At 52.3% G+C, this 17,502-nt stretch overlaps 1 protein-coding gene across 13 annotated transcripts in view; it reads right to left on the bottom strand.

The window, feature by feature from the left end:
* The window catches only part of PTPRT (protein tyrosine phosphatase receptor type T), a 966,224-nt gene that overhangs the window by 42,628 nt on the left and 906,094 nt on the right, over positions 1–17,502 (bottom strand). For all 13 annotated transcript variants that reach the window (XM_066387766.1, XM_066387770.1, XM_066387767.1 and 10 more), the window contains one exon: positions 15,103–15,190. In XM_066387766.1, the coding sequence (XP_066243863.1) occupies positions 15,103–15,190 (88 nt within the window). The remainder of the gene's footprint in view (positions 1–15,102; positions 15,191–17,502) is intronic.

Here is a 17,502-nt window from a genome sequence, read left to right as displayed (position 1 = left end):
TCTTTGCCTCTCAGAGTATTGCTTGCAAACAGACTGTCGGCCACATATTGTTATCGATACTACCATTCCCACGGAGCTGAGTAAATCATTATAAAAGAGGTCATCAATAACTAAAACTCGTGTTACAGAGAATCCCATTTCAAACACAATCTAGGCGTCCACGAGATTTGCAGGTTTTGGCTGATGGCACGCCGACTCCAAATACCACCCCATGAAAACAAAATAACAACCAACCAACCAAACAAAAAAACTAGCACAGCAGAACCACCCGGCTAATCCTTCACAATTAATTAAAGTGAGCCCCGACACATAAACGGACGCACACAATCCTGGGAGGTGGGGCTCCGCTTTCTGTCCAGGTCGCGGTGAACGTGTCACCACGTGTCACCGGTCCGTCGGTCCACCTTACTCGGGAGCAGGGCTGGAGCGCCAAGCAAGCGGGCTGGGGTACTTGGAGCACCCCCAAGGGCCCCTGGGGGCCAAGGGCAGGTCAGCTCACTCCGTCCAACTTCACCGTAATTCAGCACATTTCCTGCCGCTCACTGGACCCCCCGCCCCGGGAACAGGGGACTCTGACTGTTTAGTTCCGTTTTATCCGCTGCTGCTCCGATGTGGCAGGTACTCACAGGGACTCGGTGAATGTATGAATCGGTGACCTCATGGGTCTCTCACAATGATCCAGAGGGAGGAGCGGATGGACGCGCGTAGCCCATGTTACACGTGAGGAAACTGAGGCTCACAGGACCGACTGGCTACGGCCAGGGGCTGGGGAGCTGGGAAGAGCAGGGTCCTCTTAGCTCTGGGCCCAGGCACTCAGGCCTCCAGAGAGAGGCCTACGTGGGTGTCAGAAACCACTTCAAGTGTCCACAGCAGGAGGCATTCACGACAAAGAAGTGGTTACCTGGGTGATGGACAAGTCGAGAAGCCAAACAGAAACGGTGAAGTAACTGAGAGAAAGGCCCTGCTGGGGACAGAGGGACAGAGGGACAGAGGGAGGGGCTGCAGGTGCCAGAGCTCAGGGGCTGGGCCCCCTGTGGGCTTAGAGCTGCAGTGGGCGTCTTTGGTGAAGGCTGGAGAAGGGGCGGAGCCCGTGATGGGGACAAAGGGGGCAAATACGTCTACCCCTTCCTCTCTCCCGCCTCCCAGTCTCCCACGGGTGCCTGCATGGCACTGCCCAGACCCAGACAGAAGCCAGCTGGCGAGAGACTGAGAAATGTAACCTGCAGGTGTCCGTCCCCTGTGAGCAGAAGTTGAGCAGGAGAAGGCAAGGACTGGGCCCCAGGACGGACAAACAGATCCAGAGCTGGATAGTGTACCATCTAATTAACTAATTAATTCAAAAATTACTCACTGAGCACAGCATGTGCCGGGCACCGTGCTGGACGCCGAGACACACTGGATGCCACTGTTCCTACTCACTGTGGGGACAGTCTCAGCGGAAGCACCTGGGGGAATAGGTGGGAGATCTAAGCCGTCCCTCTGGGCGGGGGGGAAGGGGGTGTGGAGGAGTCTGAAGCTAACCTTGACATCGGGAATTCATGACGGGTGTCAGAGGCTTCGCACACCTGCTCATACTCCATCATCCGTTCCCCCCAAATACCTCTGTAGATTATTATACTCACACCACAACGATGTAGGCGTATTCTTCCCGTTTCACAGACGGAGAAACAGACACTGGGGCTCAGAGAGGTTAAACAGTTTCTCCTGTTGCACAGCCTGTGAGAGGCAGGACTGGGAGTCTATCTCAGGCCTGTCTGACCCTGGACCCCGTCCCGTCCACACAGTGTGTGTCCCCGGACTCCTCGCCCCTCACAGGTCCGACTGCTGGAGGCCGTGCAAACGTTTGCTCTCTAGCTCCAGCTCTCTAGCCCCCAGAGAAGGGAACTTCCTGGGGGACATCCCACCCCGCAGGGGTTTGGAGAAGGCCCAGCATCTTACTCTGAGCTCTGGCTGTTCAGCCTCATCACCAGAGGTGACAAACACTGGATGCCTTAAAAAAGTGGAAATGCATACATACTGCGTTTTTACTCATTGGGCTCGGTAATGACTTATTGATTCAAAAAATCTCCTTATTTATTGAGTTATGCCTGCTCCCGGGGTCTGTAGCACTGGGAACAGAGATTCTGGTGTAAAATGCTGTGAGAGGTAATTTTCTTTAATATACAGTGGGATTTAAAATCTTTGAGAGCAAAAATTATTAAAAAACAAAACAGAAGGAAACAAACTTGTTTAGTTCAATCTTCTTCGAAACGAAAGGTGCCTCTGACCCCCGGATGCTGGTGTTTGCCCACCTCTCCTCTTTGTTCATTGATAGAGAACACGTCGAGCACCTACTACGCGCGGGCTTGTGCGAGGGACTGAGGAAGCGCTATCCATGCGATACTCAAGCTTACGAAGCTGGTCAGCGCCAGGGAGGCCAGTGGGGGAGGCAGACGGAATGTGGAGGGCTTTGTGGAATGACCTATGAAGGAGGAACCCAAAGTGAGGAAGGCTGACCAGTGGACAGTGAGGAAGGTCCTTCCATCAGAGGGAACCTCACAACGGAGGGCAGAGATCCCCAAAAGCAAGCCACTGGGACCTGTTTCCTGTCTGGTGAACGGTAGGGGTAGAGCGTGAAGGGGGTAGCCCTGGGAGAAGACACAGAGGAGGCGGGCGGGGCTCGATGACAGAGAGCTCTCTCTCCGTGCCACGTTCAGGCACTCTGAGGTACGTAACCGGTCCGGGGTCTGCAGGGCGCCCAAATACAGCCTCTATTTTCTGAGACCGGGAAAGGCCGTGTTAGTCTGAGGTGACCAGGATTCCTTCTTACATGATCTACTCGCTGCGAGGAAGAGACACTGGGGTGTGAGGCGTGAAGATGAGGGTCGGCTCTGGGCTCACATCTTCGCTCCATCACTTTAGGAAGTCAGCTGACCTGTCTGAGCCTGGGGTTCCTTCGCAAAACGGGGCCAATGCTACAACGCTGGGAGGATTCAACAAGGCAGCCCAGGCCTGGAAAGCGGGAGGACACTAAGAGAACGGAAAGACAAGCCACAGACGAGGAGGAAATAGTTGCAAAAGGCATAGCTGATAAAGGACTTGTAGCCACAATATATAAAAAATACTCTTAAAACTCAACAATTAGAAAACAAACCTCTCCCTTAAAAAGGGGCAAAAGATCTGAACAGACACATCACCAAAAAAAAAAAAAAAAAAGTTATACAGGTGGCAAAAAATCATAGGAAAAAGACGTTCCAGGCCATGTTTCCTCAGGGAATTGCAAATCAAAACACCGAGATACTGCTGTCCACTGACTAGAACGGCGAGACTCCAGAACACGGACATCATCAAGTGCCGGAGAGGATGCGGAGCGGAACTGCCACCCACTGCTGGTGGGAGCGCAGAAGGGCGCAGCAGCCGCTTTGGAAGTCGGCTTCCCTCCAAACTGAGCATACCCTTCTGTGCTCCGGCAATCGCTGCCTCCGGCATTGACCCAGAGGAGTTCAAAGCTTACGTCCACACCAAAACCTGCACACCAACGCTTATAGCAGCTTTAGTCACGATCGCCAAAACCAACACGTCCTTCAGCTGGCGAGCAGAGGAAACTAATTGTGGTCTATCCAGACGATGGACTGTTATTCAGGGATCTAAAGAAATGAGGCATGTCAGCCGTGACAAGACATGGAGGAAACTTCAAGGCAAACGGCTAAGTGAAAAACGCCAGTCTGAAACGGCTTCACAGGGTATCGGTCTAACTCCATGGCATTCTATGGAGACAGAAAAGCAGAACTATGGAGACAGTAAAAAAAAAAAAAAAATAATAATAATCAGCGGTTGCTAAGGAAAAGGAGGGAGAGAGGGATAGGTGGAGCCCAGGGAGGTTTTAGGGCAGTGAACTCTATAAACTATGGACTTTAGTTAATAGTAATGGATCAATAATGGCTCGTCAGTTGTAACAAATGAATCACACTAATTCAAGATGTTCTCAGGAGGGGAAACTGGATGACGGAGGGAGGGAGGGAGGGAGGGAGGGAGGGAGGGAGGGAGGGAGGGAGGGAAGATGTGGGGATGCTCTATGTATTCTGTGCAATTTGTCTGTAAATCTAAAAATGTTTAGAAGAGTTGTTAGGGCAGCGCCAGGTGTCCAGCAGGCGCTTCGTAAACGGTGGTGGTTGGCTGGATAGGAGCAGGCCGTGCTCTGACAGCAGAGACGCTCAGTAACTCAGGGCTCCCCGTTTGCCCTTCATCCCGAATGTAAACCCTCTGCGCGGAGGCCGAGAGCCACGCCTGCACTTGTTAAAGGGCAGAGCTCAGCTGCAGGTCTGCGGAAAGGCACTGCGAGGAGCGGTGGCATCCTCATGGTTTATTTATTCCTTGTGGGAGATGCTAATATTATTCCGTGTCCCCTTTCTATGTCTAACTTTATATAATTAGGGGATAAAAAATTGTGTTTATCCACAGGCGCCCGGAGAGAGATGGGGCAGCGGGGGCGGGAAGGAGTTGGTACAAGGTAATTTACAGGCGGCCCCGAACATTCATTAAGCTCGAGCTACATTTTGCAAGCTTGAAAAACAGCTAAATCGGGACTCCTCGTTTGATAGTCGAGACAAGAAGAATGGGGGAGAGTCAGATAGAGGAGAAGCGGAGTCCTCAGTGGTGAGGGGGCAGAGGCAGGAGCCAAGGGCCGGCGTGTGGAGAGGAGACACCCCCTGACCACTGCCAGAGGGGAGACACAAGTGCAAAGACTTGGAGAGCCAAAGCCCCCCACCCCCACCCCAGATACAAAGCCAAGGGAACAGCAATATCATCCTTCTGGAATAAATCTCTTCCTTGTAGTTTTGGAACAAAGACCGGTGAGATGTTGACAAATATTTAACAAACAGCTCTTTGGAGGAGAAGGAAAAGGCCCTGACCTGTAGCATCTGCTGAGTTCTGTCATATAAATACTCCCACCGTGACTGATCTCAAGCTACCCACATGGCATCCACTAGCTCACAAAGTCCCTGAGAATGTAACAATCTGTTCCCACAAGCAGGTGTGACTCCGCGCCAGGACACCACCGACGGAGAGGGAAGCCCTGCCTGACCCACAGGACTTACCTGACCCGGTTTGAGACCTCCTTCCCCACATAGCCTCATGCCCTACTCCCTACGCATACTCTGGTAACTGTGCCCATCTTTCAGCTGCTCAAATGTACGATGTCTGCTCTGACCTCAGGACCTTTGCACATGTAAAGGAACACTCCCAACCCTATGAGGCTGGTGAATCTCATTCTTCAGCTCTCATCTCAATGTTCCTCCCTCAGGAAGTCTTCTGTGAATTCTCCACACCAGACTCTGAGGGGCCCCTGTACTTTTCTCCCCAGCTCTTAGAGCAGTTGTTTAAGGAAGGGCACCCTGTGTACAGAACTCCTCCATGGGGTGGGGCACATAGCAGGTGCTCAATAATGATCTGTTCAGTAAATGAATTCATATTTGTGTCTGAAAGGCTGAGAATGAGAAAGGAGCAGGCCCACTGCTTACAGCCAGCCATACAGTCGATTCTAGCTAGCCTGGCCTGGGATCCCAGGCTCCTTCCTGAACAGGAGGCTGGCAGAGTGTGCCTGGGTCCTGTGCTCAAATTCTTCCTCTTCCCATGGTGGACTCCTCACCCACCTGCAGACCCAGTCTGTCCTGTCCCAAGACCGGTAGCCAATTCTTACATTCAGTAGGAGAGAGGTAAGGGGTTGGGTAGGCTCTAGAGGCAGATCTGAGGTCAGTCACATTAACTGTATCACCCTGGGCAACTTTCTTACCTTCCCTGAGCCTCAGTTTACCCAATATAACATCAAAATCATATCTACCTTAGCAGACTGTTGCAAGGGTTAAAAGAAGCTATAAAACCACTTGTGGTGTTGTAGGAAATCAACATAAACTTATAAATTCAGTCTTATTATTATATATTTTAGATCAGTGATTTTCAAACCATAGTCCCTTGACCAACATCAGCAACATCTGGAAACTTGTCAGAAATGCAAATTCTTGAGTTCCAGCCCAGCCCAGCTGAATTGGAAACTGCAGGTGGGGCCCAGCAATCAGCATTATAACAAGCCTTCCAGGGGAATCTGGTCTCACTCCGGTGTGAATGCTCCGACCACAGAGGTGCCCTGGCCACTCACTTCCATTTGTTTTAGGAGCTGGGCCATGAGACTAGACAGCTACCTTGTGTTAGGTGGTGAGGTGCAGGAACTGGTTTACCTGTGTGGAGTGTGTAACCCGTTCCAGGTACTATTCTAGAAGCCTCACTGCTGCTATGTACCCAGTGATGATGATATATATAAATATTATATATATATAGTGGTTTTATGGATGAGAAACTCAAGGCTCTAAGAAATTTAACAACTCAGGAGACGGTATTATAAGGTTGAGAGCTGCCTTTGAGAGTGAGGGTGCGGGGTCCCTACCTCTCCCAGAACCCTAAGTCCCACTGCCTCCACACTTCTTGCAGGCCACCTCTCCCTCCAACACTGTCCCATCCCACGGTGTCCCCATGCCCGCCCAGAGGACAGGGTTCTGGATAGGGTTCTGTTTCCTCCTTTGCACAGCTCTGCCTCTCAGAACAAAGCACACCTTCTTGTCCCTTCCCCATTGCAAAAGGTAACCCAGTAAGTCGCTCCTCTCGAGTCACATCCACTTAAAAGAGTGACTCACTCCAGAGAAGTGCAGCTGGGAGGGGCTGTCATCTGGAAACGCGGTGCTCTCTCTTTCTGACTTCTGGGCACTCGGGAGGGTAAAGAAAAAGGTGCCATCTTTTCCGAGAAAAGAGACTCAACTCATTACAATGAATTGTGGAGCTAAAAACCCATTTTTGGGAAGCACTGGAAATGTTAATGCCATCACCCTGCACCAGTGGAGAGGGAGGGGCACGAGATTCCGCAGAGGCTGCCTGGGCACCCCATCGAAGCTCGATTGAATTAGCACTCTCAGGAGAGGGGGTGGCTTGGGGAGGAGGGGGACCAGCCGGCATTCTCTGCACCTCCCTGTTCCGGCAGTTCCGTGGCCGCATGGCGGAGGTGGGCAGAGCGCCGACAGCAGTCTGAGGGGAGGGGCTGTCTGGTGAATTAAATGTCTCCTTCTTAGCAGACTGCCCAGCCTCTACCCCACGAGGTGGACTTTCCAGAAAGAGAAGGCTTGTTATTTGAATTCCTTCAGAAGCAGACCCTGAGACAAGGATTTGAGTGCAGGGAGCTGATCTGGGAGGTGAGCCCGGGAGGTGAGCCTGGGAAGTGAGGTGGAGAGAGGAAGGGATCCATCCAGGAAGGGGGTGTCATCAAGCACGTTACCACTGTAGACACCGGGGCTTACGTACATCAAACTAAAAAGCTTTTGCACAGCAAAAGACACCATCAACAACAACAACAAAAAGATAACCTACACCATGGGAGAACATATTTGCCAATACATCTTATAAGGGATTAATAACCAAAATTTATAAAGAACTTATAAAACTCAACACCAGTTAGACAAACAATCCAGCTAAAAAATGGGCCAAGGACCTGAACAGATCCTGCTCCAAAGAGGACATACAGATGGCCTGACATACAGACATGAGAAAATGCTCAATGTCACTAATCATCAGAGAAATGCAAATTAAAACCACAATGAGATACTACCTCACACCTGTCAGACTAACATTAACAAATCAGCAAACAAGTGCTGGCAAGGGTGTGGAGAAAAGGGAACCCTCCTGCACTGCTGGTGGGAATGCAGACTTATGCAGAAAACAGAATAGTGTTTCCTAAAAAAATTAAAAACGAAACTGCCTTATGACCCAGCTACCCTGCTGGAATATCCTAACAATCTCATAAAACTAATTCAAAAGATCACATGCACCCCCATGTTCATTGCAGCTTTTTTTTTCTGAAGTGAGAAACGGGGAGGCAGAGGGACAGACTCCCACATGTGCATGACCGGGATCCACCCGGCATGCCCACCAGGGGGCGATGCTCCGCCCATTTGGGGTGTTGCTCCATTGTGGCTGGAGTCATTCTAGCGCCTGAAGCAGAGGCCATGGAGCCATCCTCAGCGCCCGGGCCAACTTTGCTCCAGTGGAGCCTTGGCTGTGGGAGGGGAAGAGAGAGAGAGGAAGGAGAGAGGGAAGGGTGGAGAAGCAGATGGGCGCTTCTCCTGTGTGCCCTGGCCAGGAATTGAACCTGGGACTTCCACATGCTGGGCCGACATTCTACCACTGAGCTAGCCAGCCAGGGCTGCAGCATTACTTACAATAGCCAAGATCTGGAAACAGCTCGCATGTCTATCAGTGGAGAAGCGAATAAAAATGCTGTGGTGCATTTACACAATGGAATACTACACAGCCACAAAAGAGAAGGAAATTCTTGCCTTTAGTGATGGCGTGGATGAACCTGGAAAGTATTGTGCTAAGTGAAAGGAGCCAGGTGAAGAAAGACAGTACCACATGATCTCACTTAAATGTGGCATCTAGCAAACACAATAAACTGAGGAACAAAATAGAAACAGAGGCAGGGTCACAGGGAACAGAAGGACAGCTGTCAGAGGGAAGGGGGAGAGGGGATGGGATCAGAGAAGGGGAAGGATTAGCCCAATTATATGCATAACACACAGATACAGACAGCAGGGCAGCAAGAGGCAGAGGGAAAAGCGGGGTGGAGGTGGGGGGCAGGGGGAGGGGACAAAGGGGAAGAAATAGGGTGGAGAGAGCTTTTTCATGGGGGGGCACGATGAGGCATGTAGACAGTGTCACAATGAGTGGGACATGTGAAACCATGTCAACACAATAAGTTAAAAAATTAAGAAATAAAAAGGAGCCCAAGAGCTGGGAGCACTGAACGAGGCCTTCCTTTCGGCACCCCAGCACGATCTCCCCGGAAATCGGCAGAGGACCTACCTGCTCTGACAGAAGCCTCTGGGTCTGTTCGGAACCCGAGCTCCTCCACCCCAGCGATCTCCCCGGAAATCGGCAGAGGACCTACCTGCTTTGACAGAAGCCTCTGGGTCTGTTCGGACCCGAGCTCCTCCCCGGATGTGAGAACAGCCTCTCTCAAGAGCTCCTCCCGGTCCACCCTCCGTTCTGAGGCCGGCGCCCTGAGCACGTCCCCTCCCACCCCAGGAGCACGGACGTGTCCGGATGCAGAGGGACCCCTCGGTAGGCAGCACGTGGTGACCAGAGCTCTGGTCGTGGCTGTCCTACCGCTGGCCCCTGGGTGACCTTGGGCAGGGTTCTAGACCTCTGGACCATTGCTCCTTGTCTGTGAACTCGAAGAGCCTAGACAAAGTCTCATCTAGGTTTAAAAGTCTGCACGCCAGACTCAGATATAATAGTCACTCATCCTAACTTGTCCTCTTGGCACCGAGAGATGGGATGCCGAGGGTCAGAGAGAGGAAGCTGTTGAAGGTCACGAGCGAGGTCAAGGGTAGGACTGAGACGAGCTTTGGGTCGGTGCGGCCCACGTCCAGGACTCCGGTACACCCGTGCCTCGTCTACGATTAGGGGAAAAGAGCCCCAGACAACGTGCCAGCTCTCTCGTTAGCCCCTCGGACCACCCGCCAGCCTCCTGCACCTGCTTCTCCAAACCAGGAGGCTGCCCACTGCGGACAAGCTCGGGGCTCCTCAAACGTGAGTGTGCATCACGGTTGTCTGGCAAGCTCAGTGGGCTGGGCCTCACCCCCCGAATTTGAGTCAGCACATCTGGGTGGGGCCCAAGAACAAGCACTTCCAACAAGGCCCAGCTGCGGCTGGTGCTGCTGCCCTGGGGACCACGCTGTGAGAGCCTCTGGTCCAGGTCTGCGGACCGCGTCCTCTGGCTGGGTTTGGCAGTGGGACGCACAGGAAGAAGCCTGGACCAAGAGAAGAGAGTGCAGTCCCAGTACTTACTCTTCCTGCTCTCTCGGTTGGGTCCCCATGGACACCGCTAGATGTCACACCTCCAATCAGGTCATCTTTCTTGGGGTCCTGGGTACCTCTCCCTACTGAATCCTCTGGGTAGCCCCAGGGTAATGCACTATCCCTCCAATCTCTCTACACTGAGCTCACACCTTTATAAAAACTCAGTTAAATTCTCCTCAAATCCCCTATTTGAGGGTCCCATCTGTTTCCTGCCGGGACCCTGCCTGACCCAGAAGGCAAGCTTCGTTCTGTAAAGTTCCACAACCGCTGAGCTCCCTTCCTCTCCTGGGGGTAACTTCCTCCAGCCAGGCCAGGAAGTCCCCTCTAGAACTTCCACACCACGCCCGAATGCTTTGGTCTTCTTGAAATGTCCCCTTGTTCACGGTCCCGCCCAGAGCTACCTTGAGAGCCAAGGACCCTTTGTTCTGTTTCCCCCATTCATTTCCTTCCCTTTCACTTCCCTTTGTGTCCCGTCCCTGGAAACCCCACTGTCTCTGTGACTAAATTCTAAACAGGATCATTTGGAAGAAAGGGCTTATTGAGCCAAGGTTTCTCTGTCATTGTTTCTTTTGCAGACAGTGCCCTGCCTCCCTTTCTTCCCCTCTAACCGTTGTTGTCCCTGGCCTGGGCCTTTGTCCTCCACCCAAGCCTCTCTGGGGTCCTTAAGATGCTAATCACAGGAGGCTTGCTTCTTGTGCTAAGAACATTGCCATGTATCAAGCCAGAACAGACTTCGCCTTGGGGCGGGGGGGCGTGGAAATGCCTACAAGGGCAAGAAGACTTCCTGTTCCTCAGGCTGTTTCTCTTTTCCTTTTTCCTTTCAATTGCAGAACTTTTTTTTCTTTCCTGGTTCCCCTGGGCGTCCTGCACTGCGTGAGAATCCTGGTTACCTTGGCATTCCTCAGTACTGAGTATAGACCTGTCCAGCCCCGATTTGTTGCAAAATTCCTGACCCTTAAACTGGAAAGGAAGCCATTCCTTGGACATCTTTCCAAGTGTCGTCTTGATCCGGCCTTCCTCCATGCATCCTTTTTGGGTGTGTGCTCATTTTATTTAGGAAGTCAGGAGGGAGAGTCCAATGGCTTTAAGGCATCTGGGGTTTTGCAAAGAATCTGTGCTTTTCAACATTCAATTCCCATTTACTGAGCACCAACGACATGGCAGGTTTGAGGACAAAGATGTACAAGATCGTCATGGTCCCGCTGTCACAGGGCATCTATTTTTGTGAGGGAGTCAGGCAGTCACAACAAAGATGAGGGCAAAGGGGAAGACACATCTGTTCTCTAGGAGCGAATAATGAGGAACTGTACAGATTCAAAGGTCAGAAGAATTCCCTGGGGAAGTGCTGACTGAGCTAAGACCTACAGAAAAAGTAGAATTAGTAGAACAAAGAAAGGACAGAGTGTGCAAAGGCCCTGTGGCGCCAATGAGCAGGGAAAGCTCCAGGGACTGAAGGAAGGCCAGTGTGGCTTTACTGAGGAGACCCATTCTGGAGAGGACACAGTGGGGAACGACACTGGAGAGGCGGCTAAGGGACGTTGGATAAGGAGTGTTCAGGAGTGAAGGGCAGCCATCTGAAGGGTCTGCAGTAAGGAGATGACATGATCCCACTCAGGTCGCTCCGGCTACTGTCAGAGATCAGATAGATCAAGTTGGGGGCAAAGGCAGATGTGGAGCAAGCAGGAAGGAGGCTGGGCAGAGACCAGGAGAGAGTGGTGATGGCGTGGGCAAAGGTGCTGAGGGCAGAGGGCAAGCAGGGGGGTCCGGAGGGGCACATGGCTTGGCGTCTCACCTTTGGCCTCTACAGGCGTTGGCCCTGAAACGTAACCGAGCCTGGGTATCCTGCCTCTCAGGAGGGCAGGCTCTCTTTCCTGTGCTCCGTCTACTTTTCCTTCTTGGCACAACACCCATGCGCCCACTGCTGTACCCATTTAGTTGACAGGAGACTAAGGCTTAGTTAGAGTGATCTCAGCCTATAACTTAGTGACCCTATCTGGACTCACCATCTTATAGGGGGAACAGACACATGACTATTTTAGGGGACAGTCCTCGAGCAGAGGGTGGTCAGAGTGAGCTGCCACGTGTCCCCAGAATTCCCCCATCCCCTGGGAGAAGAGGCCGAGTGTCCTAGTGCCCAACACAGAGCCCGGCTCAGAGGACGCCCACACACCATAGGTCTTAACGCACCATTTCCTGGTTGTTTGAACATCCCTTTCTAATACTTCATTTGCAAGAACTCTTGCTGTCTGCATTACTATCTTCCAAGAGACAGATTTATAAATGTTTTCCGATTAGTTCTACCATTCATAGCCCATTCCTAAATCGGCACAGGAAACAGACAGGCTACAACTTCTGCCTCCTTCTTCCTCTACAAGCTGCCTGTATCCGCGGCTTCCTTCCTCCAAGCTTTTTCTTAGGCAACATCTAGACACTGAAACAAACCGAAGCACTGAACTGTGCTAGAAATAATTTGTTATTCACGATCATTTTCTTTATTCCCTCTTTGGCTGAACGGGGTTGCTCTGAGTGCTGAGACCAAGGACTGCGATGCACCCAACTGCTGAGACGTGGAAAGGTCCAGGCGGGCTACCCCCTGGCAGACGCAGGCTGCTGTGGACTCCTGTTCTGGTGAGAACAGGTACTCAGAGTTCTGTATGACCTAACTTTGTCCTCTCGGTATCACGTTGCTTTGAAGGCCGTGCACACCTATATTTGGCAGTGACAATGCTTGTGTGTGACCTGATATTTAGTTACGTGGCAGTCTGTCTCTCACTCTCTTCCCCGGGAACTCAGTACCAGGTATAGTCACATGTAAGTATTGTTACTGACTTTGTTCAGGCCTCATCATACTTTGCTGGGACTTCTGCAGTAGCCTCTTGACTGGTCCCTCTGCTTCCACCCTCCCCCAATCTAACCCACCCTCTCCCAATCTAATCCACTCTCCCCCAATCTAACCCCTCTCCCCCAATCTAATCTACCCTCTCCCAAGCTAATCTACTCTCCCTCAATCTAGCCCACCCTCCCCAATCTAATCCACCCTCTCCCAATCTAATCCACCCTCCCCCAATCTAATCCACCCTCCCCCAATCTAACCCACCCTCCCCCAATCTAATCTACCCTCTCCAATCTAATCTACTCTCCCTCAATCTAACCCCTCTCCCCTAATCTAATCTACCCTCTCCCAATCTAATCTACTCTCCCTCAATCTAACCCCTCTCCCCTAATCTAATCTACCCTCTTCCAATCTAATTCACCTTCCCCCAATTTAACCCACCTCTCCCAATCTAATCTACTCTCCCTCAATCTAACCCAGGGGTCCCCAAACTTTTTACACAGGGGGCCAGTTCACTGTCCCTTAGACCATTGGAGGGCCGGACTATAAAAAAAACTATGAACAAATCCCTATGCACACTGCACATATCTTATTTTAAAGTAAAAAAAAAAAATGGGAACAAATACAATATTTAAAATAAAGAACAAGTAAATTTAAATCAACAAACTGATCAGTATTTCAATGGGAACTATGCTCCTCTCACTGACCACCAATGAAAGAGGTGCCCCTTCTGGAAGTGCGGCAGGGGCCGGATAAATGGCCTCAGGGGGCCGCATGCAGCCCGCGGGCCGTAGTTTGGGGGCCCCTGATCTAACCCATCCTCCCCAATCTAAACCACCCTCCCCCAATCTAATCTACCCTCTCCCAATATAATCAACCCTCCCCCAATCTAACCCCTCTCCCCCAATCTAATCCACCCTCCCCCAATCTAATCCACCCTCCCTCAATCTAACCCACCCTCCTCCAATCTAATCTACCCTCCCCAATCTAATTCACCCTCCTCCAATCTAATCTACCTTCCCCCAATCTAATCTACCCTTCTCCAATCTAATCTACCCTTCCCCAATCTAATCCACCCTCCCAGGCAGCTACCCAATAGAGCTTTCCAAAATGGGCATCTGTTCATGCCTCCCTCGCTAGCCTGGCTTATTCCATCACCTCACATGGGTGTTCAGTGAATTCTGATTAAAATATGGTGGAATGCTATTTCCACGCTGCTTATCAGTGACTCCGAGAAAGTTAACTCCATGGCTAAGAGTAGCAATGATGCCAGTCACTGTGCCAAAAGTTTTATGTGCCTTTTATACTTTTCTTTCCTTCTTTTTAAAATTTATTGATTGATTTTAAAGGGAGGGGAGGGGAGAGAGAGGCAGAAACCAACATCAATCTGTTTCTGTATGTGCCCTGATCGGGGATCGAACCAACAACCTCTGTGTATCTGGACAATGCTCCAACCAACTGAGCTATCTGGCCAGGGCTATATACCTTTTTCCAACAACCCTATTTTTATTATTTTCATCATTGTAAAGGTGATGAAGTGAAACTTAGAGAGGTCAGGAAAACTGCTTAGGCTCCACAGCTGGGATAGACGCGCAGGCAGCTGGACCGCAGAGGGCTCTCACCACTCTGCCCCCCTGCCTTCATTCAGTCACATCAGGGGGTGCCTAATGCTCATCGTCAAGCACAAGGTCATGCCCTTCCACGCCTCCCCTGGCTCCGCACAAGACACGCTTTCCTCCTGCAGGCTCGGTGCCACCAGGTGCCTGTGCCAACGCAGCCCCGGGCGCGGGCACGCTCCGGAGAGCCTCGGTCCCACTAGCAGTGGGGTCTGGCAGGAGTCGTGATGCCCGGGGCCTCTGGTGTGACCAGCGTAGCCGTGGGCTCCTCGGAGTCCTGAGCTGGCCGCTCCCCGACCCCTCCGAGCTTCTGGCTCCTTTGGAGGAACAATCCTCGCGCGGGACTCTGCCTTCTTAGGCAGCAGAGGTGTTTCTTCCCCTCTAGCCTAGGTGTTCTCAGCCCTCCTCTGCGGGCTGGACTTTGCTGTCCACCCCGAGGCGCTTCTGCGGCAGTCCTGTGCATCAGAGGGGCCGCTGGGAACACCAGGACGCCTGTGTCTGGGCCCCTCCCCAGCCTGAGGGACCCTCGAGCAGCCGGACGAGACCCAGCTGTCAGAGGCTCCCTGGACCTGCTCCGCTAGGACCCCGCTTCCCACCTGCCTCCTGCGGTGAGGTTGGCCACGCCCTGTTACCCAGGCCGGGCGGGACAGGGAGGCGGAGATACAGCGCCCAGTGGGAAACATCGAGGATTACTCAGATACCAGATTCTAGGTAAACAGTACTCACAACGCTGTGTCCCCAAAGTCGGGGGCCTCCCAGAAGGGTACCTACAGGATATGATGTTTCCGTATCGGTTCTTATTGCGGTTTTCGTCCTCTTTGGCTGTGTCCCACGAAGCTGTCTGCCCCTCCGGTAAGGCCTACAGAGAAAGGACAGAGTGGTTAGAATGGCCTGAGACAGGAGCTCCATCCAGGTGAGGATGAGCCAGCGGGGGAAATGACACCGCCGTGATGCGTCACTGAGCACAAGGGCTGTGTGCTCATGGACGGGGACTGGGGAGGACACAGACGGGGCCCTCCGTGGCCTTACGCACCCTTCATTGGCTCCAATACTAGTGATGTCTCCTGTGCCATGAGCCCAAATCTGGTCCAGTAAGGAAGGGATTCATTCATTCATTCAACAGATATTTATTGAGTTCCTAATATATGTTTGGCACTGTTCTATGTACTCGGAACACAGAGAAATAAACTAAGTGCCCCTTGAACTTCCAGGCGACGGGGAGATGTAGCAAACGAACCAGCAAAGACAGAATTGTAGATAGTAGAAAATGCTATGAAGCAAATAGAGCGCAGGGAAGGGACAGCAAGGGAGGATGAGAACTCCTTCAGAGCACACTGTCCGAGAGGGCTTCTCAGATGGCAGCGTTCAGGCTAATTCCTTAATGATGCGAACAAAGCCACTCACACGGAGAAATGTGGCAAGCACGTTCCAGGCAGAGGGACCAGGGGATGCAGAGAGAGCAGCGACAGGAGCCTCAGAGAGCTGGGAGAGCTCCGACCAGAGGGGGCGCTGCGGTCGCTGGGGATTGCTGGGCATTGTTCTAAGTGTAATGAAAAACCGTCGGAGGGTTTTAAGCAGGGGGTTGCCTGTCCTGATGTTTTACAGAGATGATGTATGGACTGGCTCATGTGTGGGCTACAGGCTCCGGGAGGCCCAGAACGGAAGCAGGGAGACACGTTAGGAAGTTGATGCGATCATCCAGGAGAGAGACGATGGAACCTTGGACGCTTGTACCAGGATGGCGGCAGGGGATGCAGTGAGGAGTGATTGTTTTCAGTTGGATATTGTAGATTCTGGTTCTCTCAGAAGCAGCCTCACTGCTTTAGAAGGAAACCAGGATCTGAAAGTGAGACTGTACATATTTGCGAGGCGACCCTAAGAAGCATGGGTGCGGTTGAGGACAACTCTTAGGGACTCCCTTCACACCCCGCCCCGCCCTGTAGGCAAGCTGTGCATACTCTTCTGTGTTGAGGAAGTCCTTGGGCAAAGAGTCACAGGTGCGCCCAGCAGGCAGGCACTGGGAACCAGGGGTGCAGAGGGGACAGGGGCAGCTCCTCCACACGTGGACTGTAGACATGGGCTAAGATGGAAAAGGGACAAAGGCTGATGCCCTGTTGGCTTGAAGTATTGAGCAAAGTCATCCTGTCATTTACCAAAATGGGGAAGAAACAGGGCCTGGCACTTGCTGGGGACTATGTGCTTCGTAACATGTTCAAAACAATAAGAACAGGCCCTGGCCAGTTGGCTCAGTGGTAGAGCGTCGGCCTGGTGTGCAGAAGTCCCGGGTTCGATTCCCGGCCAGGGCACACAGGAGAAGCGCCCATCTGCTTCTCCACCCCTCTCCCTCTCCTTCCTCTCTGTCTCTCTCTTCCCCTCCTGCAGCCGAGGCTCCATTGGAGCAAAAAGATGGCCCGGGTACTGGGTATGGCTCCTTGGCCTCTGCCCCAGGTGCTAGAATGGCTCTGGTTGCAACAGAGCGATGCCCCGGATGGGCAGAGCATCGCCCCCTGGTGGGCGTGCCGGGTGGATCCCAGTCGGGCGCATGCGGGAGTCTGTCTGACTGCCTCCCCGTTTCCAGTTTCAGAGAAATAAAAAAAACAAACAAACAAAAAAAAAACAAAAACCCAAACAAACGAACAAAAAAACCCCAATAAGAACAACAGTGGTGGCCCTGGCCGGTTGGCTCAGCGGTAGAGCGTCGGCCTAGCGTGCGGAGGACCCGGGTTCGATTCCTGGCCAGGGCACACAGGAGAAGCGCCCATTTGCTTCTCCACCCCTCCGCCGCGCTTTCCTCTCTGTCTCTCTCTTCCCCTCCCGCAGCCAAAGGCTCCATTGGAGCAAAAGATGGCCCGGGCGCTGGGGATGGCTCTGTGGCCTCTTCCTCAGGCGCTAGAGTGGCTCTGGTCGCAATATGGCGACGCCCAGGATGGGCAGAGCATCGCCCCCTGGTGGGCAGAGCGTCGCCCCCTGGTGGGCGTGCCGGGTGGATCCCGGTCGGGCGCATGCGGGAGTCTGTCTGACTGTCTCTCCCTGTTTCCAGCTTCAGAAAAAATGAAAAAAAAAAAAAAAAAAAAAAAAAAAAAAAGAACAACAGTGGTGGCAGCGGCCATGTTTTGAGACCCCTCGGCATCCGAGCTCAGGTGTGAATAGGAAGTTGGGCAAAGAGGTTCA

The sequence above is a fragment of the Saccopteryx leptura genome, chromosome 5 (assembly GCF_036850995.1).
Source record: "Saccopteryx leptura isolate mSacLep1 chromosome 5, mSacLep1_pri_phased_curated, whole genome shotgun sequence".
NCBI lineage: Eukaryota > Metazoa > Chordata > Mammalia > Chiroptera > Emballonuridae > Saccopteryx > Saccopteryx leptura.
This window is presented reverse-complemented; position numbering and strand designations above follow the sequence as displayed.